Here is a 27,991-nt window from a genome sequence, read left to right on the forward strand (position 1 = left end):
TTCTTTCAATTGATTTTATTGAGTAGCCAAATCTGATAAATTAGCACAGATAAAATAAGCATTTGCATGTGTTACAAATGACTTTTTACAGGAATAAAACAGTGAAAATTACAAACTGTAAAAAGGAGGACAAGTAAATCCTGTCTCAGATTCATAAGGGGCAAGATTTGTAACTTCACGCAAGATCAATGTCTGAGTTGCAGAAAACAAAGGTTTAATATTACAATATTATACACTACTTACAAAATTAAATTTACTAAGTATTACATCCGTAATAGTAAACAGAATATTAGAATCACATTAAATGGTCCCTTATGTCACAGCTGTTCTGCATCTATGATTAGATTCTGTTAAGAAATTAACTCTAAATAAAAGATGTAAATCTTATTCTAGTTATTGCAAAACAGTCTATTTTGACTCAGACTCCAATATATTAAATTAAAAAGGTAACATATGCAAATTATAATGGATGGTACTGATGTGGACTGAAATTTAACATTATGTCAAATACAGAAATAGTTAAAAAAAATCTGAGAAACTAGAAAAATAGAGTACATTTGCCATAGTAGGATTGTAATGCTAAGTATCAGGGCCACCTTTGCCTGTTTAAAGCAGTGGAAAGTCTTATATTATCCTTGTCATTTGGAACTAGTGACAATATTTTACACACTGGTCTGCTTTGTGATGCTGTAAAAATGTAATCAACAGACCAGGTTGTTGCCCACTGCAAGAGATACAACTAACAATGTTCAATAGTGCAGAATCTCCCAGGTTGAACGAAAGCACTCTTCTCCAAAAGGGTTCATTGGCTTAGTGTTCATAAATTATACAGGGAAAAAAACCCAAACATTAGGGAGCCCAATTCAAAATTGTTAGTATGCCACTAATTGATTTATTTATTCAGCCATTATCCTTGTGTACATAAAGCAAGTGAAACCGTCTCAGAAGCAGGCACCATACTCAAAACTCAAATGATGGGATATAACAATAAACCATATGGTGACAAAGATGCACGGGCTTTTGGCGTGTTCAGCACAAGGATAATTTCCAGCATCCAAGCGCATACATCTCATGATCATACGCCTTGAAGCAGTTTGCCATTTTAAATAAAGATATAGCTGCATAAATGAAATTCTCATTTAAGAAAAGCTAAAATATTAGACACGACTGGACCAGAACTAACCCAAATCATTTAACTGAATGCTAACGATGTACTTCCACTCATTTCCCCTCCCCCCAACATACTCATGACATTTTCACTTGGACTGGAAATAGTTTACGTACCTATAAGCAAGGGTGGGCAGGAGGGGGGGACAAAACACTTCCACTAGCTATGCAGACAGCAGGCAGGATGCTCCTGACAGTTTTGGGAGAAGGAGTTCTCTTCAGAAATGCTGTCTGAGAAAATTGTACAGAACTTGGAATTTGTTTGTGCTCAAACAGCAAGAGCAGTTTCTCTTTCAAGAACCACCTGCTTCTCCCCTGCATTAAGGCAACTCCTGTCAGTCAAGTATAGCTGGAGCCTGAAAATGGCTGCAAAAACCGATTCTACCAAGAACTGTAAAATCAGCTTTGCAAAATCCATATGAATTGACTAGCCTAGGCACAATATCTACTTGCCCACCTTTAAGACAAATAATATTTTACTCAATGAAGTTACTTGCCCCAGCAAGTAGATTTTGCAAGACTGAATGAAGTATATCAGCATTTACATGAACTAAAAGCAAAATAAGATGGAAGTCTACTACATCACAGGCCTTTCATGGATATAGAAGGGACAGTAAATGTGCTAGCAACACAAGTAGTCATCTGTTTATGACAATATTCCCCAGATCAAAGTTTTATATCAATGCACTGTACTCCCCAAGCTTTATGCATGTAAATCAACTTCTCCTAACTCCTGTTTTCCATGTTTCATTTGTTGTACATGGAGAGGTCTGTTAATGAAATTAATATAGGTATTCCGTCTGCACAATAGCTTTGGGACTAGGCTTTTCCATAGGTTCAGAATTGTAAAATGTGTTCAAAAACCATAAAAATCTTCCTAACAATACGGTTTGTATTTCTTTCACAGGTAAAATTGTTACTTGTTTGGAATCTTTTTTAAAATGTGAAAGTCTTCAGTGTCCTCTCCAAGAACAGATAAAGCCAAGTACTGCCAGACAGCCTCATTTCACAAAACAGTTCCATTTTATGGACTTTACATGGAAGTTAACCTAAATTAGGTTAAAATTTATGATAACGTAATTCACAGGAAAATCCAAGGTAGCTTTAGTCCTTCGTTTCTGTTGCCCCCATTACTGCCATTTATCAAGGTAAGACCTAAACTCACTTTAAATAGAAAAAAAAGCTTACTGTCAGTCTCAGCCCATTTTTGCTGCTGAATCAAACCACTTGATTAGTCTTCATTGTACTCAGTACATTAGGCCTGCTTTCAACTACAATACTGATGCATTTAAAAGCTTTTAAAATTAACTACTTCATAGTCTCTCCATCCGATATGGCAGTTTAAGCTTACTTTTAGTCTTAAACAACCCATTTCTAAACACTGAATTCTAAATTTCATAAACATTTTTTATATTTGTTCACTTCACAATGAATTCATTGCTACTTTCAGTATACCAGGTTGCTTTTTAAAAAGTAATGCTCAATTGTTAAATCAGTGGCTATACTGTATAAGAATTTCCCTGCAAATCAAATCAGTATTGTGAGGTTTTATATCTAGCAGCAAAAAACAAACAGAAAAGCAAAACAACTTACAGAAATATACATTCTGAACAACAAAGAACTCTTTATTTTACAAAATGTATTTCACCTCTTCAATATTGCCTCTGTAAATGTATTCATGCTGCAACTACTTACAGTAAAAACATAATTTGCAGCAAATTAAAGGTGCCCAACCAGTTCACATATTTCAATTTTAAGAAGTACTATTTTATGTAGTTGCACATTTGATTCTTAGTTGTGGTCCTTTATTTGCTTTACTTGGTTGAAATCACAGTGAGAACTTCTCATCGACTGCATCAGGCCACAAATTTAATAGAAGATATTAAAAGCGCAAGTGTTCTTTACTGCAGGAAACTTTCCTCAAGCAAGTGAGCCATACAACCCAGTGGTTCATTTATTCACTTGCTGCTGTATGTGCAGAAGGAACTCATAGTATGATAAGGCAGATTCTGTTCTGTCTTCTATCATATTCTGTAGGAAACTTGGTTTCAGTGGACTTTCATCCCTTTAAAACAGAAATAAAACATGAGTAATATAAGATAAGTATTGTTTATAGTACCAGTTGTTTAAAATGCTAAGATAAACTGCAACATTTTGAAAGCTTTATTTACTAAGCACACAGACCAGTAAAAAGTAAATAAAAAGCAGCAGCTAAAGACCTTGCAATCAATCATTTGCAACGCAATATACTGGAAAACAACCAATTAATTCAATTTACTATCAATCGATTTACTAAATTTAACCTTGGCTACTTCTCATTCTCCACAACTATAAAAGTGATTAAGAAACAAGAGACTATGGGCAGTCACACTAGTGTCTCAAACATTTAGCCACCATATGCTGCACGTTTTGAAGCCAAATAGGTCACTAAAGCAGCCAACATGTGACCATTCATACTTCAATAAAGGACTTAACAGAAAACTTCTTACTCACCTTATTATATACAATATAGGAAAAAATGGCCTCTGCTCTCTCAGCCAGGAGATGAAAGCTAGGATTCTGGTAGATTCAGCTGTATCAAGTTCTGGAAGATGCGTCTATTAGACAAAGATTATTATTAAGCTACAACAGAATGTGTTTTTAGGAGAAGTAAATTTAGCATTAATAAAATAAATCAACCACGGTCTTAAATCAGGAAAAGTAGGCAAGTTAACATGAAGCTGTTCTATACATCAATCACAGTGATTGTAGTCACAGGCCATCCTTGAGCAATCTATCAAATTGTGCCAAACTGATGCTGGCTCTCAGCTGTCATAACTGGGAGGACAGTCTCACCTTCACTTGGGGTACAGAAGAATGATATTAAAAACTCCCACCAAAAACTAAAGGGCTTAGTCTGCACCCACAAACTGCCTGCATTAGTCAAGCTTCACTTATTTGCAACTTCATGATGAGAACCCCAGGTTAACATTTTAAACATGGAACTCCTAAGGAAGGAGAGAAGCAGAATGGAAGAAATGAATTTCTTCCAAAACCTGAACTGAATTAGGCCTGACCATGCAAAGCACTGCAATGAGCATGATGACATTTTACTTATATTTGTTTAAGACGTTATTTTGATGTTTGAGTCAAATGTTACACCAAAGTACTCACCATATTCTGTGGTATAGATGCATAATTTGGAACCCCAAAGACTTGGTTAATAAAATTCTGTCCACAGTTCTTTCCAATCCACATAAACATTACCTGAAAGAGATGGCCCAAAAATCACAGCATTAAAAACTGTGCAACATGCATATCTTCATAGGTTTCCTCAATATTTCAAATGCTCAGGAGTCTTCAAAAAGAACTTATTAAACACTTTCGGATAAAAGTTGTTAAAATTCCCAAAGCAAACAACTTACAGAGCCAGCATCCATAAGGTAAGCACCATCCCTACTCAACTTTTCCGCAGACAATTGAAGGATGGGTGGCTGAGGTATGGTTCTATCATTGATGTTGAGGGCTCCCTAAAGAGAAAAATGTATCACATCAGCGTGCATCTACATACATAGATGAGAAACAAGGACAGAGAAACAAAAGAAATATACAAGTGATATACACTTTCATTAGCTAGAAAAGATAACTATCAGAGCCATGTGTTACCCCACAAATGCATAATACGTTTATCACAAACATTCAAATTTAGCCATACATTAAAAAAAAAGCATCCATTTTGTCCAGACAGATTGATTTCCCTTCTGAAAGTTTCATATGTTTTATTGTCAGAAGTCAACAGGCTTTGAAGTAGGGGTTTAGAGAACAGGTCTGTCTCCTGCAATAAGTATACATATTTATGTTTGTTCACAGAACTACTGTCCAGACTTCTTAAAAAGCAGCTGTTCAAGAACTGCATAGAAAGTATTGCTGCTGTAACGTCTCCTTTTACAAGATGCAGCATGTAGTTCGAAAGTTTTCTAAATAAGAACCCAATTACATTTTCAAAGTGCTAGTCTCCAATATCTTTCACTGAGCTCTCCATATACGGGAATTCCCACCCTGCCAGCTGGATCACACATCCTGTCCAGAGCTCATCAATATAATTGTAAGCAACAGTTGGGGAAAGACAAGAAGAGGGAACTGCTCAAAAGCCATACAACTCTGCCTCCATCACAGGGCCAGGCAAACCACCAGCCAGTCTCAAGAAGGGGACTATGTACTGTATTCATAATACGTTTATGAACTTCCAGTTAGCCTGATTTGCTCTCCAATGCTCTCCTGCCACTTTCCCACTTATCTAACGACAGGCTACACCTTTGATATTTGGAACAAGACTCAGATGCTATGGAACACAGCTTTAATGCTGCTGTCTTTATGCACAATTCATATCTTAAGCCTTCAACTTAAATGCCAAAGAATCAGAACATCACATTTCTTTTGATAGATTGCCTCAGTGGATCTTTGGAACAAAATCCAACTCTAGAATATCCTGAGAGCTAACTGCATACCTAGAAAATATTTATAATTATTTGTTTCTAATAAATGATCTAAGAAACCAAGCAACAAGCATACTGTGGGGAAAAAAATATAAAACAAACAAAAGAACATACCTCATCCGTGAGATTGTCAATTCTGTACAGACTGGGATGGGTCATGAGCATGAGGTAAATTAGGGGCTGGTTCTTCACTTGACACATAGTAAAAATGCGTTCGTCTAAACGGGTTGTCGTTCCAGTTTGGAATGCTTTCTGTGAACAGAACCAATATTTTAAGCATTTAACCTGCCATTAATTTGCAGCCAACAGGAGGCACTAGGTAGAGTACCACATTTAAATACGAAATTTATACATAATTGCATCTGATTTTGATTTGGTACATTTAAAGTATTTTAAGAGTCCCATATAAAATTCTACCTTGAGAATTCACCTAAATATATCATTATAAAAACTTTGTGAGCTCTCCCACCTAACTTATCTATGTGCAAATCATGTTTCTTAAATTATACCTGTGAAATTCATAACTAATTGCTTAGTGAACTTCTGGTGCCAACAACTAGTAAGGGAATGCTTTCTAAAGAGCCAGAGAGTAGAGTCAGAGGGAGCTATAAATTCATTAAACATCTGCTAACCAATTAGTTTAAAAATGTATAATTTTTTTTTAAGAGCAACCATATTTAACTCTACCATACAACTTCTCAGGGGGGGGTGTTCAGACTCAAAAGGCAATGGCACTACGCAGGTTCACAGAAGCCCTTGCACAGAAAATATCAATATTCGTCTTGCAAGGACACTTCTAATTTGGGTGGATGCATAGCAACTGACTCAGCCTTTGGAAAGTTTATTTTCTTCTTACCTGTTTTAAGAGAGCCAGCACATAAAGTGGAAAGAGTCGTAGGGAAAAGGGAGCCATGAGACCAGGCTGCTGAACACTTAGGACTGAAGACCGATAAGCAGATAGGGAATCAATCACAGCATTCACCAAGGCATCCCGAGCATCACTCAAACTAGCAGAAACTGACCGGTCCACAGCTAAAAATAAAGAGCAGATATAGACGATTAATGGCAAGTTCTCTCATTTCTCTACCAAGAACTATTAACTTAAAATGTTTGCACTTCCTTAGCTCTTCATCTTAGGATCTTAAGGTTCTCACAAGCATGGGGCTTCACCCGACTAACAAGAGGGATAGTGACATCAAGGAAGCTTAGAAGAAAGGCCAAGAGTCTGATTTGCTGCTCCAATCGCTGTAAGGCACTTGGCCAATCAGTAGGTTCCACTGATACATAACATTTTAAATCTACACATTCAAACAGCATATTCACCACTTACCCATATTAGCCAACAGTCCTGTAATAGCTTGCACATCAGCCCCCAGGTAGACATCATTCAGTGTTGTTACAACTGGTAAACACATAGTGTGGACACGAATCCTTCTTTCGCCTATGAAGAAAAAAGAAATTGTATAATCTTCAAATGGCATCTCCCCCCACCACCATCATTTAAAAAAAAACCCAAAAAACTGGTGCATACAGGGCAACAATGAAGTCTGGATACTAGTATTTCCAGCAATTTTGATTTTTAAATTATTCTTTTATGTCCAAGTTACCAAAAGCAACTAGTTTGTGTCCCAGAAAAATACCTGCTACAACTGAAGTATCTGAAGCTTTACAGATCTTAAGTGGCACATTGAGAACTTGGGCCAATCTCTTGGCTCAAAACAGCACGTTTTTAGATAAGAGCAAGTTTTCTAGCATGCAGCTTAACCCGTAAAGTGAAAATGTAATAATGCCACCACACAGCAGCTCGTACAGCTAGTTTGTCAGTATTCTAACTTTTAAATCCTTGCCAGCTTATTGGACACCATGAAAATTCACCTGCAGCTACCTAAAGAGTAAACTTAGTTACATCTCAAGATCTTGTCCACATGGCATCTAGCATATTACACCACAGACCTAGCTGATGCTGTTGATGTTTCTTACCTTTGCTGGAGGTGTACAGAAGTGCTGACTGAAAAGAAACAACCTGCATATCAGTAAGACTCTCCTCCACTGACATCTGTACAGCATACCCTGCATCGGGGTTCACGTTGGGTAAGGACAACAAGTCTGTGGATCGTACAAAGAAGTTCCCGTGGAAGGTGTGGATGGAAAGACCTAGGAAAGAAAAAAAAAACAAAAAAAACAAACCCATTTAGTTAGTGGTAGTTTTAGAATCAAATATAAACAATTAACTGATTACATATCTGCATTCCTTTCTAGCTTGCTGACATACCACCTTTTCCAAATTTGGCATCATTTAGCAAATGAAAATACTACAGGCTGAACATTAATTTGCAGAAAAGGTGGTGGTTACTGAAAATTCACAATACAAACCAGCATGAAGATTAACAGTGCTCCCAATTTCTCTAGCCCCACAGCAGTGCAAGTCAGAATTTCCAGATATTTCTAATGTAGAATGCATTGTATGACAAATCATTTAAGAGAACGTACTGTGTAAAAATTCCCTTTTCTATATAAGCACTACTTCTTCGAACCAGTAGTTTAAGTCTGAAAAGTTTACAGATGTAAATGATGAGACTAAATATAAAAGTACAATAACCTTGTCACAGGCAGTACTAGAAAGCTGTACCTCTATCAAAATTACAAACTGAACAAGACAGTAGGAAATTCCCCTGTCATCTCATGAAGATGTCAGTATACAAGCATCTAGCTTAACTACAGGGCAGAATGCAGTTGTAGAAAAATGTTCCATGTAGCAGATATATTAAGTTAAGAACCACATGAAAGTTCATGGCAACTAAGTGCCAATTTCTAGTTCTGACAAGGCAAAAACTATTTGGTTGTTAGCACCAGTTTTTACTGATAGGGAAGCAGTCTGTATATTTAAAAAATAATCTGCAATCAGGTTAGGGTGTGTATGTGTGTGTGTGTGTGTGTGTGTGGGTGTGTGTGTGTGTGTGTGTGTGGCCATTTGTTTATTCATGCCTGTGGGGAAAAGTGCCCATACAGTATTTTAACTAAAAAAATTCAGACCTTTGGTGCACCGTATCCTCATGACAGCCTCAAAGCCAATCTTTCTAGTTAAGTATCTTTTCAACTCCTTCTGTAACTTCTCCACCTGAACAGGGTTGTGTTTATGATGATAAGATTGGTAGTAATAGATGCTACCAGCAGAATACCGTGATATGCAGCCTAGAAGAGAAACAATGTACATTAGAGTGCAAACTGGTTGTTGACTCTGGTCTTTAAGTTACAGTGCAGTTTACCAATTTTTTTAATTGTCATTTGCCTACATTAAATATTAAATAACTCTCTCATATTACATATCTGTAGGCTTACACCCAAGCACCCATGTTCAATTAATCAGGAAGGTTATAAGGTATGAAATGGATTTATAACTAGTATGTAGGAAATACGATAACATGCCACTCAGACTATTTTATGGGCAAGAAAGTAATTAAAATGCTAATAAAGCTTGTTCCAAAGATGTTTATTCAGTCATCTAATGAGAGGTGGTAAGGAAAATCATTTATTTCTACTGACTTTCACCTTATCCCAAGACCACAAGCATCCTTTGAAAATAGTGTTAGTGTTTCAACACTGTCTTGCAAACAATGTAGTTACAAAGATAAAGCTAATTTTCAATACACTAATAAAATGTAGTCCAATTCAATTCCTACATTTGCCACCCTAGTATTTAACACATGTCTTTAGTTAACACAAAGGTAAAACCTCAAAAACTTAGGACACCGATTCTAGAGGAAAATGGACAAGTTTTGAGGACTCAAAAGACAAAAGTTCTACTGTCAACAAAAAAAAAAAAAAAAAAAAAAAAAAAAAAAAAATCACATGTAGGGCTGTGAATTTTCTGACTAGTGAAGACGTTACTACCAATTATAATTTTTTTTTTAAAGCAAGGAACCTCATTACTAGTGAGATTCCTTATAAGCCTAGGACTAAATGACATAAAAACATGGAGTTTTGTTTGGTTTTTTTTGTTCTGTTCTAGTTTAAATTTAGTTTCCTTTTTTTAGGCAAGATCTTATTTCAGTCAAATCTCAGATTTATTTTGTCTACTAATTTAGACAAAGTACCAGCTGTTTCATGAGATGAGAAAGAACTGGTGAACTGTTAGCTTGGCCACAAGGCCTTGAACTCCTGAGGAATGTAACTTATAATACTTCATTAGAAAGACCCTTCTCTGCCATGTGTGGTACCTGCTCACTTGGAGAGAGTTACTAGTCAATGCTTTGAACGTTAGAATATACAACACTGAAAGAAAAAAAATCTAGTTTCACATGCTTGAATTGCAGTGGACCTTCAAACATTTTTAACTGCAGTGTAGAAATACACATTACAACAATTACTTTTTAGAAGCAGCCTGTAAGGTCTTACCTAATGAAGCCAGATCAGAATATTGCCCACTAAGAAGAAACAAGTCAACTGCAACTTGCTGCCCCGAGCAGTCCAAAGCTAACTTCTTATAGAAGTCAGTGGATGGTGTAAGATGTATGTCCTGTTAATATAAAAAACCAGAAAAAGGAATTCCCAACAGTACACATTTGTGCCCCAGTTTCAAGGACAGTAAGCACTGCCTCCTCTCACCAACTTCAACAGCAATCCTGGGTGTTCCAGATCTTTGAAAATCAAATGGTTTCCTTAGTAGTTCCATTACACTCCCAGAACTACAAAGATCTTTGGGTCACCTAGAACATCCCACTCAAGAGAATTACATAAAACCACGCCATGGGGTAGCATTTCCTCACTTTTTGTGCTCTTCTAACTGTAGCAGTGCACTGGGTGTGCCTGCTCCTTTATGGGAGCTAGCAGCCTGTGAGGCTGCTTGCAGGTGGGGAAAGGAGCTAATGAGGCATATGACCAGAAGAGGGCTCAGGCTGGAGCTATATAAACCCAGAGCCTGAGCGGTCCAGGGTTCCCCCCCTGGCAGCTGCAAGGGAAGGAGTTCCTGCCCAGGAGAGCCACCCAGGGGCACTCGACTGCCTGCTCTGTGCTTACAGGAATAGTGACCCCCTAGGAGCTGTACTAAAAGTAAAAGTTTGCCCTCTTAAAGGGCCAGAGGGTTGTTTCCATTCTTATTGTTATGTTATAGCCCAGGGGCTTATGTTTATGTCACTGTTTAGACCAGCAGTTTGGGTTGGGACTATAAGGGGTGGTTACGGAGGTCCCTTAGTGCCTATGGGGGACACAATAGCCTTGAACCCTGCCAGGGCAGGCTCAAAGCCTGAGCAGCTGTTCAGCCCGGAGTAGACCAAGTGTAAGGCCACAGGGGCAGACAGAGGGGGTCAGGGGCCCAGTGCCCAAAAGGGCCAATCAAACAGTAACACCTGCAAGGCTTGGGGAGTGGTACAGGGAAGGCTAAGGAGCCAAGCAAGGAGCCCCTAAGGCGAGCAGTGCCCAGAAGAGGCACAGGCAGGCTGAGGGCCTGCTGGTCTGGGGTGCAGGACTGTTATTAAGGGGACTCTGGGAGAGCCCAGTGAGGATCAACACAGGCTCAGGCTTACATAGAACACACAGGCAGCCTCCCTTTTATAATCTTTATTAAAGATCAAGGCGTGGCAGGTAAGAACCAAGGGAAGGGCTACAGCTCAGCCTGAGCCAGGCAGGGGCTGCACGGACACTAAGGGGAATCAGAACCGCCCCACGGCCATGGATTTGCTACACTAACCTTTGCAGATGCTCTTTGGTTTGGCTCTTCTCGGGATTTCAGTGCTCCCACTCCTACAGATGGAAGCTGTGTCTGGAAGACAGAGATTCTACCACCAGTGGGGGACATCAGTTTAAAGGCAGCCTGTAACGCAGGTCCCAGAGCACTCTGAGTTTCCAGAGACTTGGTAAACATCTGTGGCAAGGTCCTCAGTAGGTCTTGAATTAGCTAAGACAGAGTAAAGTTACTTACAACTATAATCTTAAGAGATGTCTCCTGATCATCCAACTTGTCAATGTGGGGTACTGTTAATACTAAGGTGGAAAATCAAAATGCCCACTCCAAAAAGCAATACTAAATGTCAAGAAACAAGATAGCCGTTTGCTGTTTTGTAGCTACCACCGAGACACTATTTCTACCAGAAATTTGGTACTTGCAAAATAGTGGTAAATTTAAGAGCATTAACATTTTTAACAAGAAGTAGTAAAGCATTTTTTCAGATTAAAATAATACACCTTTTGTTATCCTCATCTACTATTAAGAGAGAAGGCAGAGATTAAGACAGGCCCCTACTTAAAGAACAGCAGGTGCATTTCACTTTTTCAGTTAGTGATAAAGAGCCAAAGCTGGGTCATGGCTACAATAACAAAAAGCCCAAATGAATGTTCTTATGTTTCACCTAACACAACATTCACAACAATCTTTCTTTTCTGAAGAAAACATCTGTAGCATATCAAACAGAAGATGGCAAAGCTTAACACTATTTTAAGTAATTCTGCTTCAGGAAGCAATGAAGCCCCATTTAAAAGACACCCGCAATTTGAAATTCATCCCCTGAAAAGATTCAGACGCATTTGCCTTCAAGTGACGGTATTCTGGCAAGTACTACATAGCTGTGCTATGGACTCCATACTGCATGCGATCTCAACTGCTTAAGGCTTACCTCTTTGTTTTCATTGAGGTTTACTAATAAGTTCTCTGGCATTGGTATAAACACATCTGGAAGAACAGAAATGAGGCTAGTTATTAAACCATGCTTATATATTCTCCCCGGTTTTCCAATTTAACAATTTGCAAATAATACCATGCCAGCAGATAACAGGCATCTTTATTTAACAGATGTGGAAACAAAGGCTCAGTGAAGTTAAGCAATTAATTCAGCATCACAGAGGCAGCATATTTGCCTGGTGCAGTTGGGAATCCCTGGTTCTTGTCCAGTATTCACTATAACCCTACTATACCTGTGATCAAGTCTGAGTCCCTGCTGGAAAATACATAATACACACTTTCATTTTTCCAGCAACTTTGTCCTTTAAAGAGTACAGCTCACTCATTAAAACTCAGCTTGGTTTGTTTAACAATTGTTAACAATTCAACCATCTTTTTTTCTAACCATTTACAAAGTTGGCTTCTTATTCTGGCCTCAGTAACAGCTACTACACAACCAACACCTCTTAATTTGAGATGTGAAACATAACTGTCGTAATTATATTAGCTTGCTTCAATTCTTTAGGCCACATACAAGGAAGAAACACTAGTTTAATAATCTAAAACTAAGAGTAGCTGTCAAAAACAGTTTCCTCTACTCAGGTTAGCTTAATATAAATAAATACATAAATAAAAATCCCACCACGTAAAGACACTATCCCTCTTAGATGTTGTGAGCTGCTGCAGGATCTAGGTCCCCATGAAACTATGTACTGCTTAAAAGTCCTGCAATGTCTAGTGCCCAAAAGGGCACTAGACATCGACTCTCAGCACTCAGCATTGACTCTTGAGCTCAGCTTGTCAGTGTAAGGCCACCACAATCAATAATTATATTTTAGTAGTATCTGAAGGTTTTGCCAGGTTTTTATAGCATTTTTTTTTAAGCATCTGTGAACAGAATACAGTTATGAAGATGCGAATCATTTAGCTTGGAAAGTAGACGTGCTGGAGGATAACAAAGCTTGTAAAATAAGATCCTGTAAAACACCTTGGTGCTCCTTTTTTCCTGTTCTAGAACAGGCAAGGAAGGTTCTTTTGAAACTAAACACAAGTATGATCATAAGGAACCCCCCCCTCCCCCAAACTAATCTTCATTCAGTCACTGTGAACTTCACAGGATGCTCCCGAGCATCAGCGGCTGCAATGCCTTAGTGATAAAGGGTTTGATAATTTTATGGGTTAAACTAGAATGTAAAGGAATCTGATCTCATGTTTCAGGCCATGAACTGTTCACTTGTGAGGGCCACAAAGGAACCCTTCTGCAGGCCAAAGCATTGTTCAACTGACTTAAATGGGCCTTGGATAAGATAGCAGATTTCAGTGCCCCTGAGCATCAATGATTAATGATCTGAGCTGAGAACCCCCCCACCAAAACGCGTGCCCAAGAAGAATCTCAAAATTGTCTGGTATTTTCTAATATTTGGTCTAGAGTTACTTTTACATACCTTCAATATCCGAAACTATTAGCATCTGTGGTTGAGAGAGACCTTCCTGAAGACTGTAGAAATGGATTGTACTGTCAAATGTTATAAAGCCTATTTTTGTTCTAGTGTTCCCAGGAAGCCTAAAAACCAAAGACACAAAGGGCTCAGTAAGTCAACTGTAGTTAGCCTATGTCCTTTGAGTACTCATGCATTCATTCCTACAGTTTTTATAATGCGATTTTGATGCAATGAATATTGTAAAACATTCCCCGCCCCCGGCGCAGGAATAAAATGTCCATCTAGGGCTAATGTCTGAAAGAGACACAAACTGCTACTCTGATTTTTATTTTCCACTGGCTCAGCTTTCAGGCTTTCTACAGAAATAAGCTGATATAATTGTGTTGGCTAGTTGTCTAAGAAAAAAAAATTAAGATCCATGTAACATTCCTTCTATTTTCAAAAAGCAAAAAAAAATCCCTCCCTGAAGGGGAGTTCTGGGACAAGTGTGGAAGAACTTAGCAAAACTTTGGCTGGTGCTTTAAGCAAAATTACTGCATAAGTGTTTAGTATAAGTAAATACAAGCTTCTTTCAGGTGTACCAGGATTTTTTTAGAAGCCTTCATAGCAACCATCTGGTATGTAAGAGCAGCATTAGTATATGATATAGTTGAGCCTTCTGCATCAAGTTCTCCAAAAACTAGCCACAGAGGGTGCTCTGAAGCCTAAGCACTGAAATGAAACATGGGTTACACAAATTGGGGTGCCCCGATAAAAAGAATTTGGGGCCAATACCAATGGCCAATTGCCATCCAGCTGCCAGGCTGCACACTGGCGATCAGATTGGTATTGGCTGATATAGCTAGTTAACAGCCTCTGGCTGGTAAGTCTGCTGGAAAGGATCAGGGGGCCAGATTGAGGCCCCCCCCACAGTGAGAGAGGGAGTGGGGCAGGAGCTGGGCAGGCACTGTACAGCCAGGGTGGGGCAGGGCATGGAACAGAGCTGCAGCTCATCCAGGGAGAGGGGCACAGGGTGGCTCCCACTGCTGCACACCCCCCCAGTGGAGGCATAGGCGACATGCCCCCACAAAGCCATGCACAGGCTACCGCTGGGCACTCGGGACCAGAGGCTGTGCCGGGTTCTTCCCGGCAGGGGGACTAGGCCAGGGCAGTGCTCAGGCCAGGCAGGGGAGATGGCAGCGGTGCTGGCAGAGAGGCTCCAGCCACCCAAAATTTGCCGTAGACCCCTCCTTCAGTGTTGCTGCCATTCGCCCTGCCCCAAACACAGTCCAGGTCCAGCCCCCACATTAGGCTGCGCCGGGCTCTTCCCCAGCCCCGAGCACGCAGAGGCAGCCCGCAGCTCCATCCCAAGACCTGCCCCAGCCCCACTCCCTGTCACCGTGTGAGCCTCGATCTGCCCTTCTTCACCCCACACCCTTTCCCTTCCCCACAGACTTCCCGGCCAGATGCTGCTCTTCAAGCTGCTAGGCTGCATTCCTGGCCACGTGTGTGGTGCGGCTGTGCACATGCACGCAGTACTTATTGGCAACATTATCAGCCACATCAGCCAAAAAAAAAAGCCGATTTCCTTTTATCAGTGCTTATACAATATGGACCAACGTACCAGTGCACCTCTAGTTACAAATGGTCCTCTTGCAAGTTACAGAAATTGACTAGTATCAGAAACTTAACTTGAGAGAGAGAGGAGGCTGTACAAAAGGGAAAAAACTCAGAGAGAGATTCTCATCACAAGTTCTTGGCCAAGTTGCATGAACTCTAGAAAGTGGGTCTTCTTTTGATATACATACAAGAGTTAAGGTACTATAATAACAATTTACTGGGCGTGGCTACACGTAACTTTATGATAATGATGTTACTGCACCGTGCTTCAGTACTTCCTTTTGCAAGTACTAAAACATGGTGCAGTAACCACACCTGTATCACACCATACAGGTGGTGCATGTTTAAAATTTCCCTGCTGTGTCACTGTACTGGTGCGCTATAAGCAAGGAGTGCGCTATTATGGCGTTGTAGCTAACTATCCTATGTAGACCTGCATAATCACTACATTGCTGTAGCACGCCATATGGCGACCTAGCACAAAAGGCAGCGTGTAGACATACCCACTGCGTACTGAACTTCTAAGCGGAGAGCAGGGGTAGCTTCTTTGGACTATAGAGATTACACAGTTCTTTTAAAGAGGATGAACACGCTCTCAAGAGACTCAAGGTTACCATTTAAGATTAAACCACTTCCAATGTAAGTTGGTTCAAGAGTCAAGTAGCTATTCTAGCAGATTTAAGACTTACAAGAAAATATGAGAGCTCTAAGGATCAAGAGGGTGGCCATCCATTCCTAAAACTTGTATAAAATGGTGCAGCAAAAGTTGACCAAAGCTTAGGATCTCTTTAGGCAAATTATTATGGGTATCTAGACTTACTTAGTTCATTCAGAATTGATGCTTTTAGCTTTTTTGCAAAAACTACTGCAAGTTTCAGCACAGGCACTCCATAAACACACTTTTTGGCAGCACCTTTGTACCTACTTATATATAGTATGAGCTATACAAGATATTAGTCCAAAACCAAAAGTCTCATAATTTATCATAGAGATCATTGGGTTTGGGCCCCAGCAGAATCAACAGCATTTCAAGCCACGTTGACCCCCGGTAAGCACTGCTCCAGAGACCTCACACAAAGAACTCACGTGCTAATTAGCACCCCCACCCACAACTGGAACCAGGTGTTCTTGTCACGAGTTCTGGGATCCTATAAAAATTTATAGATAGATGAGGTACAGGGCTACCTGATCCAGCTCCACCTCAGAGTGCAGGGCCACACTAATCACATGTGATGGGCTGCAGGGGGCGGGGGGAAGAGGCAAAATTGCTTCTCATCTACAAAGATTTTTGGTGAGGTCTGCTAAACATTTAAGGCTGGTGAAGAAACAGGAATCATTGGAAACTGGAGGAAAAACTGTGCTGCTCAGCTGTGGGAGTGAAGAGGAAGTCAAAATGTATTTGACATAGTAGTTCACCATGACTTGAAAAAGCGTCGGCCCCAAGAGGGACTCAGCAAAATAGGTGCTGACCTAGACTTATGGTAGGTTCCCATCAGGCTCGTGGCCTTTTTGGCCAAGATTAAATGTAGCATTTTTGGCACCAAGGGGATGGTGTCAGGTGTGGCTCTGGCCCTCCCTGTGCCAGCCTGCTAGTACAGACAAGTGTCCCCTCTGCAGGGAACTGGCACTGAGCCTGGAGATACTGGGGGGGGTTTTGCTTTGTTTTTTTAAAAAGGGTCACACACAAAAAAGGTTTCCATCAGTATGTTGCCTAGGATGGGCCATGTGTTCTACAAGGATGCTCAGTGTTGGATGTACTTAAATAACATCATAGTTGGTTTCTATTACTGAGCACATGCTGCCTCTGACAACAGTTTAATGATAGGTAATGTATTTAATGAGGTTTACTTGTATTCAAGTGTAAGACAAGGGACTCCTCCCACAGCTAATTGGAGGGGGGAAACCCTGATCTAATATTTGAATAAATATGGTATTCCATCCCCTTAAATAAAAAACCCCTTATGAAAGAAAACCAAGTAGTGAAACAATGAGTTGGTAAAACATGCCTGTTAATCATTCAAGTTTTTAAATCAGTGAAACTACAATTGAAAAAGGACTGCAGTTTAAGCCAATATTACCATAAAATACTCATAAGTTTCTCTCTCAGATTGAATTGAAGTCTTACTTGCACATTAAATTAGTTTCACAAGTCACTACAAGCATTTTTCAGATAGAAAATACCAGAGTATGTAAATAACCAGACAGAAAAAAGAATAACATTTACTTACAAGTCAAGATTATCTAACAAGGACTTGCAGACTGTGTCCAAATATCCCGTTTCTATCGCATTATGGGAAACATCAAACACAAAGAGGTACACAGGAGGTTGAGGTGGACGTAGCTAAAGAAACAAGAGACTTTATTTTCAGCATGACTGCCTGGATTATTATTTGTTACTCAGTACATCTATATTGCATCACTTAGAACTGCTTTCAGAGAACAGCTCACAAGATGACTCCTTTTTGTGGAATAAGAGTCATTATAGTGTGATGGTATAAAACAGTAAAGTAAGGAAATATTCACGGAAGAATAAACATAGCATCAATTCTCACAGCTGCCAAAGTGAAACTGTCAGATCAAATCTTCCCTGAAATCTGTATTTTAAAAACTTAAGTTTTACAATGTACAATTTCAAACAATAAAAATATTGACATGCGATTTCAAGGACCCCAAGATATTTTTTTTTAAACAAGCTTTTCACTGCATGAAGTATTAAACAACTTTTTCAAAGATGTACTTGATCTTTTTTTTAATGTTTTTTGTCCAGATCTACTCCAAATTCATAGATTATAATTTTCCAAAGCATTTTTGTCAACTAAGATTTAAGAGAAAATGTAGATACAACAGACTGGCATTGTAAAAGTTTAACATACTGGCTAATACTTAAGGAACAGATCCTGCAACAACTACCACCCAGTCAAACAGGCTCACTCAAGTCCAAGGACTTCTCAGTTGAACAAGGGTAGAAGTCAGGCTCTTTGTCTATTGAGTCCACTAATTATGAAGGAATGAAGCATCTTTGAGTTTATATGGTATTTAAGTTACACAGTGATGCCTAAAACTTCTATTTACCAATCCAACAAGATAAAGTGTTAACATGAAGCAGAAAATAAATTTACCATTTGGAAAATGGATCCAGTGAATTTAAGATTCTTTGCTTTAAGAAACAGGCATGTGAACAGAAGAAAGTTGGGTCAAGGTCTCAAGTCATGGGTTTTCAGTCAAAGGAAGGTCATTACAATCTCTCTTTAAAGGGATGAGGATCCCCAAACTTTCACATCACAAAGTCAACCTGGTTAAAATTCAGAACTGCAGCTCCAAGCAAAGCCCAAGAACCCACTGCTGCCTATAGCTAGAGATGCAAAGGGCAAACAATTAACTGCAGCTGCACTGTTGGCAGTCATAGCAAGTAATTTCTAGTCCTCTACAAAATGTAAGTGCAGACACAATGAAACGTGCTGTTATGCTAAAGCAATGGCTCTCAACCTTCTCAGATTCATGACATCCCACCTCTACTTTTTTGAATGTGGTGGCACCTCCAGCTGAGAACCACTGCTGGTGCTGCCTCATCTTACCCAGCGCTTCTCAGCCGAGTTCTTTTGCCTTCAGATGAACCTGCCCTACATACCTACTGCACAGCCAGCCTGGGGAGGGCAGTGCCACGTATGCACACTCCCCCTGCATTAGGGCTCTTTAATCAGCCTAAAGCAGGCAGGAGCTGCTTTGTGCTGCATAAGCCTTCCTGGTCCAGTTTCCCCCCTACACTCCTTCTGGAAATGGAAGTGGACAAGACAGTTCCACCCGCACTCATTTCCAGTAGAAGCGTAGGGGACACCAAACCAGAAAGCATTGCATAGAACAAGGCTGCCTGCTTTAGGCTGATTAGAGAGCCCTAATGTGGGGGAAGCGTGCAGAGCAGGTTTATCTGGCTGCTGCAACAGCCTGGTTGGGATCCACTGTTCTAAAGATTACGTCAAGAAAATGTTTTGTTGAAGTTGCTGTACATCAGTGTAAGGAAATACGGCTTCATGGACGCACAGGACAATGGTTAGAAATAAGTGAGCCTGGGATTTAAGTATGGAACATGGACCTCTATCACTAAAGACAGCTGAGACAGCAGGCTAAGACTCCCAACCAAAACAGCCACTGGGGAAAACAAGTAGACAGAACAGCTCAGCTGCGTAAACCGACTCCTCCTTGGGATCAGCAAGTGCCATAAGTGATATCTCCAACAACTGTAATGGTAAGATTGCAGACTGCCTGAAGAAGCTCATCTTAAGAATTCTCAGACGGACTCCAAGAGACAGGGACTGTCTAACAAACGACCAGCAGAGCACCCATCACAATGGGGCATTTTTCAGACTTAGGCAGCTGGAGAGTGAAACTGAATAACAATGAAAAACCTCACCATGTATTCAGAAGGAGCCATGAACTCAATAGTAGCATTCTGAACTTCAGGTCTTTTATGAGGTTCTCCATAGACCCTTGTCACAGGATTGTACATGAATTCTTCAGGAACTACATGAAATAGAAGTTTGTCATATTACAACTCTCATACCAACATACACTGACATTAACTGTACTGGGATTCAGAGCAGATCTGATATAATCACAATGAGTCCAAAATGGAATATAGCATAAGAATGAGTTCCATGGCTACAATGTAGGGCAGTGCATTTCTACAGTAATACTCCACACTGGGAGTACTGCTTCCAAAACAACAGGTCTCTGTATGTATGACCAGTTCTTGATCTGGAAGACTGCCCATATTATGCAGCCCAACCACTTAGTATTATCCCAGGAGACTAGTATAGTAGCAGACCGCAAAAGGTCAGGATTAGTGTACCTCTGAGGCAATACATGTTCAAGCATGCAAGCTGTTTTAAAACCTACCATCATTCACTCTGTAACACAAGTTGCACTTCCATCTCCTTTGGTCTAGAAAGCTCACAAAGGGGTTAATGTATGTTCGGCAGGAACGGCATCTCACTATTGTACTTGAGGTGACCACAGGCAATTGCTGGAATAGAAAAACTCTGTTTAAAGACCCAGAAGGTAGGTGCTTGCAACATTATCTGTGATAGCAATATTAGCTTTACTGGGCTTCGGGGCTAGCCGGTTTTGGTGCAAGCTCACTTAGGAACCAGAATATATTACTGATCAACATGGCACCCTTAAAACTGATGCCTAGAAAGGCTGGTCTTATACAGGTACTAACCTGGTTGATTTTATGTCTCTTTGTCAAAACAACTACAAACCTTTTGCAGTGTCCAGCTTTGTGTTTTTAATTCATTTGAAAGACAAAATCCAGCGCTTCAGAAACAGATATTACATTCAAACTCAACTGTGAAAGTAACAGGCCCTGGCACTTGAGTCTTTCCTGCCCAAGTGCAGGGGGGCTGGACCCAATGATCTCATGAGGTCCCTTCCAGCCCCGAACTTCTCTGAATCTATATAATACACCTTTAACGGTATCGGAGGACATTCAAGCCCAGACTTTCAAACTTAGTTAAGTAGGGCTTAGATGGTTTGAATATAGGAAATCAATGGCTATAGCTGTGATTGTGTGATAAGACAGAGCTACTGAAGCCATACCAATAACAAAATACAATGCCTTTAATTACAGCTTGAGTACCGTGCTCCCTCTGGGATTCGAACAATTTATGGATGAGGATAGGTCACGTAACATTGGGATGCAGGTCCTCATTCTTTCTTTCTTTCACAACTAAAGAGCAACTCATGTGGAATACAGACAACGTGACTGGCCAGTCAAAGTGTTCAGTTACCGAGGAGAATTATATTTTCCCAGGCCACAGCTACCTGAAACACTGGCCATTTCTTACAGAGTTAGTCATCGAATTTTGCACTTTAGTATAGGTACAGCTAACACAACAGTATTTAAACTTTGAATGTTTCATCATACCGACAAGTCTTTGAAAGGATGAAGCAGGAGCCCCAAAGGAAGTTTGGCTTTATTCAATAAGGCCTGAGTTTGAGGAATGTTAGTCAGGGTACATCGGAACAACCTACAGGAAGGACAAAGGGTTATTTTCAGAGGCATTCAGTGAGAATGAAATGGTGATTTTAATTTTAGTACATTGCATCTTTTATAGTTTCTTTTCACACTAAAGACAGTGAATTGCTACTTCCAAATAAAATACTCCAAATAAAATACCCTTGCTCCAGCACCATGCCACCTTCACTACACCTTCAGTCTGAACTCTTTTGATCCAAGTATAGCAGTCACAGGTACCTAAATTTTCTTCAGTATTACAGTATAGTTTGTATATATCCACATCATTCAAGACTTAAATAGAATTTGCTGCAGAGCAAGTGAAAACTAGGCTTATTGTAACATTCTGCATCCCAAATGACCTGAAGAACAATCTTGTTTAAAAAAAAAACAAATAGTTCAGTGGTTCTATCTGTTAGAAGAAAACTACTGAAGTATTTTAAAAAGTTAACCTCAACCACCAGAAGGCAACCCAAAATTACACCTAGATGGCAAAGGCTGCATTTTCACAAGACTTCAACGCCCTAGAACTTCCAAGGACTGTGGTGCTTTGGGGCATCGAGCTCCTTTGAAAATATGGCTCCAAGTTTGTATCTTGTATCTTCTGAAAAGGATTCCAAGGTCAATTTTACAACAGTGATAACAAATCTTTACAGTTACTGAAGACCAACTGTACAGGCGCATCTGGCAATACCCATCATGGTTCTTGCAATTAGATTATTGTAGTAACAATCTCGCTGGCCATTTTTGTTTAACTTTCTATTTAAGGTCTTCTATCGGTAGACGTCTTTTGGTGTACCTTATTTAAATGACTGAATTTCTATCTTTACACCTGATCGGGATCCATTCTACCAATTACTTATTGTCTTTTAAAATAAATAATTAACTAACCAATTCTGTCTTTCTTTAGGTTTCTGTATCACATGTATCAAAGAGCTTTACAAATAACAGTCTTTTGCCCATGTTCCCCTGTGGTGAAACTCCACTTGCCACATACGAAAATACACATTTTCTACTGTTTACTGCTATAGCTGTTTTTTGGGAAATCACTTTAACAGCCATGTCTCTTGGCAGGTAAGCGTCTAGTCATTATCCTCAGAAAGGCAGGGCCTACATACTTGAAAGAACTGATGGTTGTTTACAAGTTATGCTGGGATTAGTAAATACTGAATTGGTCCATGTACCAAAGTTAGCCAAGGAAAAATTTCAGCTGTCTGTGCTAGAGAAAGGATTACAGTCAAGGGTACCTCTAGCTGTTTTACAAGTGGAGATGAGGTCACTAAAGTAGTGAAGTTACCCAATTAATCCCATAAAATCTATTTTTAGTTTTCTGACAAAGCTAGTACAAATGGAGAGAACTTTTAAAACCTGCGTTCCGAACCCTTCCTGAAGAAGAGGCCCGAGAAAACAGTATTTTGTACAAACAATTATATTTTGAAAGTAATGTGTAAGACCTTCCAGCATCCCCAGCAGGTTCTTTTTTCTCTTTTTAAAGACAAGAAAGGGACCTTTCTTCCTCTTGATTTAGTCTGTCATCATTTTCTCTCTCTGACAACAGTAAAAGCTATGGAGTTCTATTTTACCCTTGCAGCAACTCAACAGCAGAGCAGCTGTTTTAAAGTAGCTGTATTATGACAAAGGCAATAAAGGGATAGCTTTAGGACAAGAATGGGTCTAGAGTACTGATAACTGGGAGGCAACTGGATCAGTTAAAGTTTTGTACCCTTGTCTGTTTTCTACACGCACACACATCTATCTAGCTTAAGCTACTGTCCACTTTCCTTATTTTAATAAAAAAATTACACTACTACTAAAATAGTTCCTGACAGCTACCAAAAAACCTAAAGTAAATTTTCTCATGAAGAGTTTTATGTTGATTTTATGCACCAAGGAGTTTTATAAAAAAGAAGTTCACATTTCCATTCGTTTTGAAAAATGATAGCTAATGAGAAACCTTACTCTGGATTACAGTTGAGTTTTTGGATGTCTTCATGCAAGTTCGGAATAGGAGCCTGCAAAGGGGCTGTGGGAAGAATATTCCTTTCCTGAAGAAGATTGACAAGTCTTACTCCTTCTGGTTGCAGACTTAAGCTACCCATAGATGCAGCCAGGTGATTTGTGCCCAAGGCAGGCTAAGTAAAAAAAAGAAATAAATAATTCAGAAGTTAATTAAGCTTGTCCGGATGATACACCTAAATCCAATCAGTTTGCAAAGCAAGCAAAATACTTCCCCTTCATTTTATGAAGATGATGTTACTTGGATCTAATACTGCAATGTTTTGGACATTTTGGCGCTTAAACTTGGTCTTGTCAATTATTAAACAGCAACCTAAATATTATAGTACAGAGAACAAATCTGGGGTGCTACCTAGGAGTCCTTGGAACACAAATACAGGGAAGTGGAACAAGAACAAAGTAGCAGAGTTTATTTTTCTGACAGTAAGCAAGTCTCAGGGATGAAGTTACCTAGGCACAAACAATCATGAAGTTTACCCTCCATATTTAACTATCTGCTATATAAAACTACTAAACTGACCTCCTTCCTGCCACTCTATAGCTATTCAGTTCATACACCCAGAAATAGGAGGAGGCTCTACGGGCAGCTGAGGAATAGGGTGGCATTTCCAGGTATCCTGTCTGGGCTGGAATACCATCCTTGCCACACCAGGACTTCTATCCCTAGCAGGTATGACGTATTATTGGGTGGTCCTTCCTAATCACTCAGCTCTTAAGACCCCATTCCTAGGAGTGCATTTCCTACAGTGCATTTCTGCAGCTGGAGGAATCCTAGCAGTCATGTTTCACTTTAGGCCTCACTTGCATTGCTTCAGACCCTTTCTACCACTGTAGGTTAGAAGCCACATAGCCTACCAAGTTACCGTGACTGACATTATATAATGCAATATAACCCCACCACCTACACTGAGGGACCCTTGCTGTGTAGGTTGGGTCTAACACGTTGCACAGTACAAGAGTTCCTAGCAGTGTCTTATTTAAACACATTACTATAAAAGCTGAGAAACTAGGATATATGTGAGCACAACATTTTAAAAAGAGGCAAAATGACTCTAGCAAAGTTTCTAATCCAAACTACTTGTATTCTAATGCCTCCTGCATGTACATATATTGGACGAACAGGGACAAGTGGTAATTAAAACTGGACCACTAACTCTATGCAGATTAGTGAAGTCCAAAACAAAGGAGATCTGGAAGACAAGTAGGCAGGAGAGAAACTCAGCTGCAACAAGAGATGGAGTTCTGTTCCAATTCAAACATTTGGAGAAAAAAATTGAAATATGAAGAACAATGGATGGCAATAGCAGGTTGGGGAAAATCAGTGAATGGAAGAAATAAAACATGTTCCATGCAGCTGGGAAAAAAATATGTTGGCAGCGGTTTCTTTCCTTTGATCAATCCAAGTGAGTCTAATTGGAAAGCTGTCAGCTTGCTTCCCCTGTTGCTGTTGTACATCAAGATATGAAACAGAATTTCTTCCCATCCAGGCCTGAGATCTCAACATGCACACGTTCAGGCCTCAAACCTGCAAACTGAACTGCAGTCAAACCCTGGTACACACACAGATCCTAATTAGGTCTACAAAGCAGCAGTCTACCCGCACAGATCAGTTGAGATGACAGGGTCTATAGCAAGAGGCAAGAATGGCAGAAATGACTTACCTGATGGAATGACTGCGGCCCATCTGGATATTGCATGGGTGGGGGCTGCATTCCTGGCACTCCAGGTGAAGTATTTTGGTAGCCTGGTGGCAAGCTGGGATAAGAATACCCAACACTCCTACCCATTTTAAGATTCTGGGAAGCAGGAGAAGGATGCGTGCTTGCTAGAGGTGAAGAAAATTGTAATATTTAAATTAATTTGTCCAAGAAATCCAATTAGATCAATACATTAAAAAAACCCAAAAACACAAGACACCAGCTGACGTGCTATTATGTCAAAGTTGGGTGCCTGTAGACATGACCGGAAGCTGCTCTGAAGTGCTGCAATTACAGCACACTGGAGCAAACTTGATTTATTGAGTCTGCTGGAGCATGCCAGCTAGCACACTCCAGTCAGCCTCCATGTCTCGCGTACCAGAGCAGCTGATGAGTTTTTAGTTAAAGTGCCCCCCGCTGCCATTTTGAAGCATGAGGACACTGATACACGAGACGCTGCATGCACTTTAATTAGAGCGGCTCCGATTAAAGCCCCCTCCCCCCTGCATGGAACACACGTAAAAAATGCCCATTCTGATCAGATAGCTATTGAAAAATACTGGTAAGATTGCTCTACTTTTCCATCCAAGTTTTTCATATGTTACACTATTTAAAGAATAAAAAGAATCATGCTTCAAATATTATATTGCTTTCTTCAAAATACTATGAGTAAGGCTTACATTTCTCAAGGGAAGACACAGCCACCTCCCTTTGAAAGTGCTTTCAAAATTTAAATTCCTCAAGATTAAAAATATCTAATTAGAATATCTTACCCATGAAGCCTCCCCCTTCTATTGCATCATAACTATTTTGGACCAAAGATCCATCACCGGTAGCTGATGTGGCATCACCTACAAAAACCATTGAAAAATGAGGGCTTAAGTTCAGAAACAGACCTGCTGTTACTTATTGGAAGTTTAACATCACACACGGATTTTAATACAACTGTGACCAGTTGGAGAAAATTTCTCTCTGGAAAAAAAATTCTAATGCTTAATTCCCACCCCTGCCACACACATATATACACACACGTACACAGAGTGAAAGCAGATCACCTAACGAAATAGAAAAAATCCTTATGAATCACCTTGGAAGTCATGCACAGTAGAAAGAAAGTGGTAATCTCAGTTCTGGCACTGGAGTCATTTCTCTGTTCGAACCACTGAATCCCTTAAGTCAGCAACCCTGCTGGGAATCCCTCAGAAAGTAAACCCCAGAACTCACATAAGGAATGAGAGAAACAAGTCCTGGGACAGCCATAACGAGATAAACACAAAACAAGAAAGTTGTTTCTATATTTATGAAGAAGAGGTAAACCAATTTTAATACTGGAAGGATTTAAGAAAATAAAACAAATTCCACCCAACATTGCTTTTAATGGGGAAAGAGAAAAAGTTTGAGAACGCTAAACCTTCAGGCCCGAAGTCCAGAACCAATACAAAACTTCAGCTGGCAAAACTGCCTTGATCAATAAATAGCAAACATGAGAAATCAAGTGTACAATTTTTCACTTCATACAGTGCTCCTGTTAGGTTCAGTCAGATGCCAAGGGGTAGCTGCTTGAGGAACAAAGCTACTTAGTGTTAAAGCTTCTGCTAAAACTTCATGACTCTAACCTACTTTAAGGCAAAAAGGCTTTCCAGTTCTAGATTCCCTGCACCCATTACATAAACGTGTGTCAAACACACTGTGAACTGAGAGGTCTATCTTTACCTTAAGATGCCATATTTACTTGAATCCAAGATGAAGTTTTCAATCCCATTTAACTTGGGGGGAGAGGAAAGAATCCCACATCTTGGATTTGAGTATAAAGTGGTTGAGTGGAGGGTTGGGGGGGCAGGCAGGCAGGGGGAATAGGCAGCTGCTGCAGCTCTTGCTCCAGCCCCAAACTCGGGTCAGAGCCACAGCTGTTGTCTGCCCCACTGCCACTTCCCCCCACCTTGGTAATAGCTGATGCACTGTTACTGGGCCAGGCTGGGGCTGAAACAAAAAATGTGCTTCGTGCCCTGGGCTGGCTGGAGGCTGCCAAAGCAAAGGTAAGAAGGTGAGTGAGCAGGAGCCCAAAGGCAGCAGGACAGGTGTGGGGGTGGAGGGCAGGCTACTTGAATCCCAATCCCTACTGCCTAACTCCCAGCTGCATGGGGGATTCAAGGTGACCCTCCAATATTTAGATTCTATACATGGAAAATTATAACAAATTTATCAAATTTTCCATATATAGAGTTTAATTATTTGGGGGTTGTTTTAGATTCAGAGTCATCTTGGATTTGGGTAAACATAATACTAAGGAATCAGATGTTAAGAAAGAAACTTAATCCATTTAAAAGAATACTATATCTTTGAGAAGTTATTTTGGGAAATTGCATCATAATAAGTAATGTCTGTTACAAGCTATAGAAGTCCCTCCCCTCCCCCCCCCAAATAATTAACCTCTTTTCACTAAACTGAATATTTTGGTTGAAACTTGCAGTTAACATGGCTTTGCATTTACATCTTCACTTGTGCACCAGTTGAGCATTGGATTATTTAAATGCACAGTTGGAAGTTCAGTTAACTTGTCCACCCCCTGCAGACCTTGATGGAACTGAGCATATCTAATTACCACCACCCAGAGTGCATTGATCATCTGAACAGATTTTGGATATTAGGTTAGCTCTGCAAAGATTCCACCTTGCTATGCAATGCAGCAAGATGTCAGATTGCTCCTCTATGCCAGAGAGAGGTTTTGCATGTTTGGTGTTATTTTTGGAAAGCCTACTGGGGCTTAGACACTCAACTTGGAAATACTTAAGAAAAAGCTCTCACTCGATAGTAATGATTTACTTCTGCTAAAAGAAAACCTCTCTCCCCATCCCGGTCTATAGACTGAGTGTTACTGACATCAGCTCAGCATCTCCAACATCCATTCGAACTGCTCCAGAATAAGTGAT

General features: G+C 40.0%; 1 protein-coding gene across 3 annotated transcripts in view; it reads right to left on the reverse strand.

Moving 5' to 3' along the window:
• SEC24A (SEC24 homolog A, COPII coat complex component) overlaps positions 1–27,991 on the reverse strand; it is a 44,427-nt gene continuing 16,436 nt past the window's right edge. For 2 of the 3 annotated variants that reach the window (XM_006017201.3, XM_025196045.1), the window contains 20 exons: positions 25,835–25,912; positions 25,026–25,189; positions 23,308–23,480; positions 21,259–21,361; positions 20,229–20,355; positions 19,744–19,853; positions 17,564–17,676; positions 13,740–13,858; positions 12,251–12,306; positions 11,329–11,535; positions 10,038–10,158; positions 8,676–8,834; positions 7,623–7,796; positions 6,973–7,083; positions 6,499–6,674; positions 5,757–5,894; positions 4,572–4,676; positions 4,321–4,413; positions 3,661–3,764; positions 1–3,232 (listed from right to left, as the gene is read on the reverse strand). In XM_006017201.3, the coding sequence (XP_006017263.1) occupies positions 3,118–3,232; positions 3,661–3,764; positions 4,321–4,413; positions 4,572–4,676; positions 5,757–5,894; positions 6,499–6,674; positions 6,973–7,083; positions 7,623–7,796; positions 8,676–8,834; positions 10,038–10,158; positions 11,329–11,535; positions 12,251–12,306; positions 13,740–13,858; positions 17,564–17,676; positions 19,744–19,853; positions 20,229–20,355; positions 21,259–21,361; positions 23,308–23,480; positions 25,026–25,189; positions 25,835–25,912 (2,546 nt within the window). In that variant the 3' untranslated portion in view covers positions 1–3,117. The remainder of the gene's footprint in view (positions 3,233–3,660; positions 3,765–4,320; positions 4,414–4,571; positions 4,677–5,756; positions 5,895–6,498; positions 6,675–6,972; positions 7,084–7,622; positions 7,797–8,675; positions 8,835–10,037; positions 10,159–11,328; positions 11,536–12,250; positions 12,307–13,739; positions 13,859–17,563; positions 17,677–19,743; positions 19,854–20,228; positions 20,356–21,258; positions 21,362–23,307; positions 23,481–25,025; positions 25,190–25,834; positions 25,913–27,991) is intronic. The other variant, XM_014527857.2, reaches the window with a different exon arrangement.

The sequence above is a fragment of the Alligator sinensis genome, unplaced genomic scaffold (genome assembly GCF_000455745.1).
Source record: "Alligator sinensis unplaced genomic scaffold, ASM45574v1 scaffold111_1, whole genome shotgun sequence".
NCBI classification, from domain to species: Eukaryota; Metazoa; Chordata; order Crocodylia; family Alligatoridae; genus Alligator; species Alligator sinensis.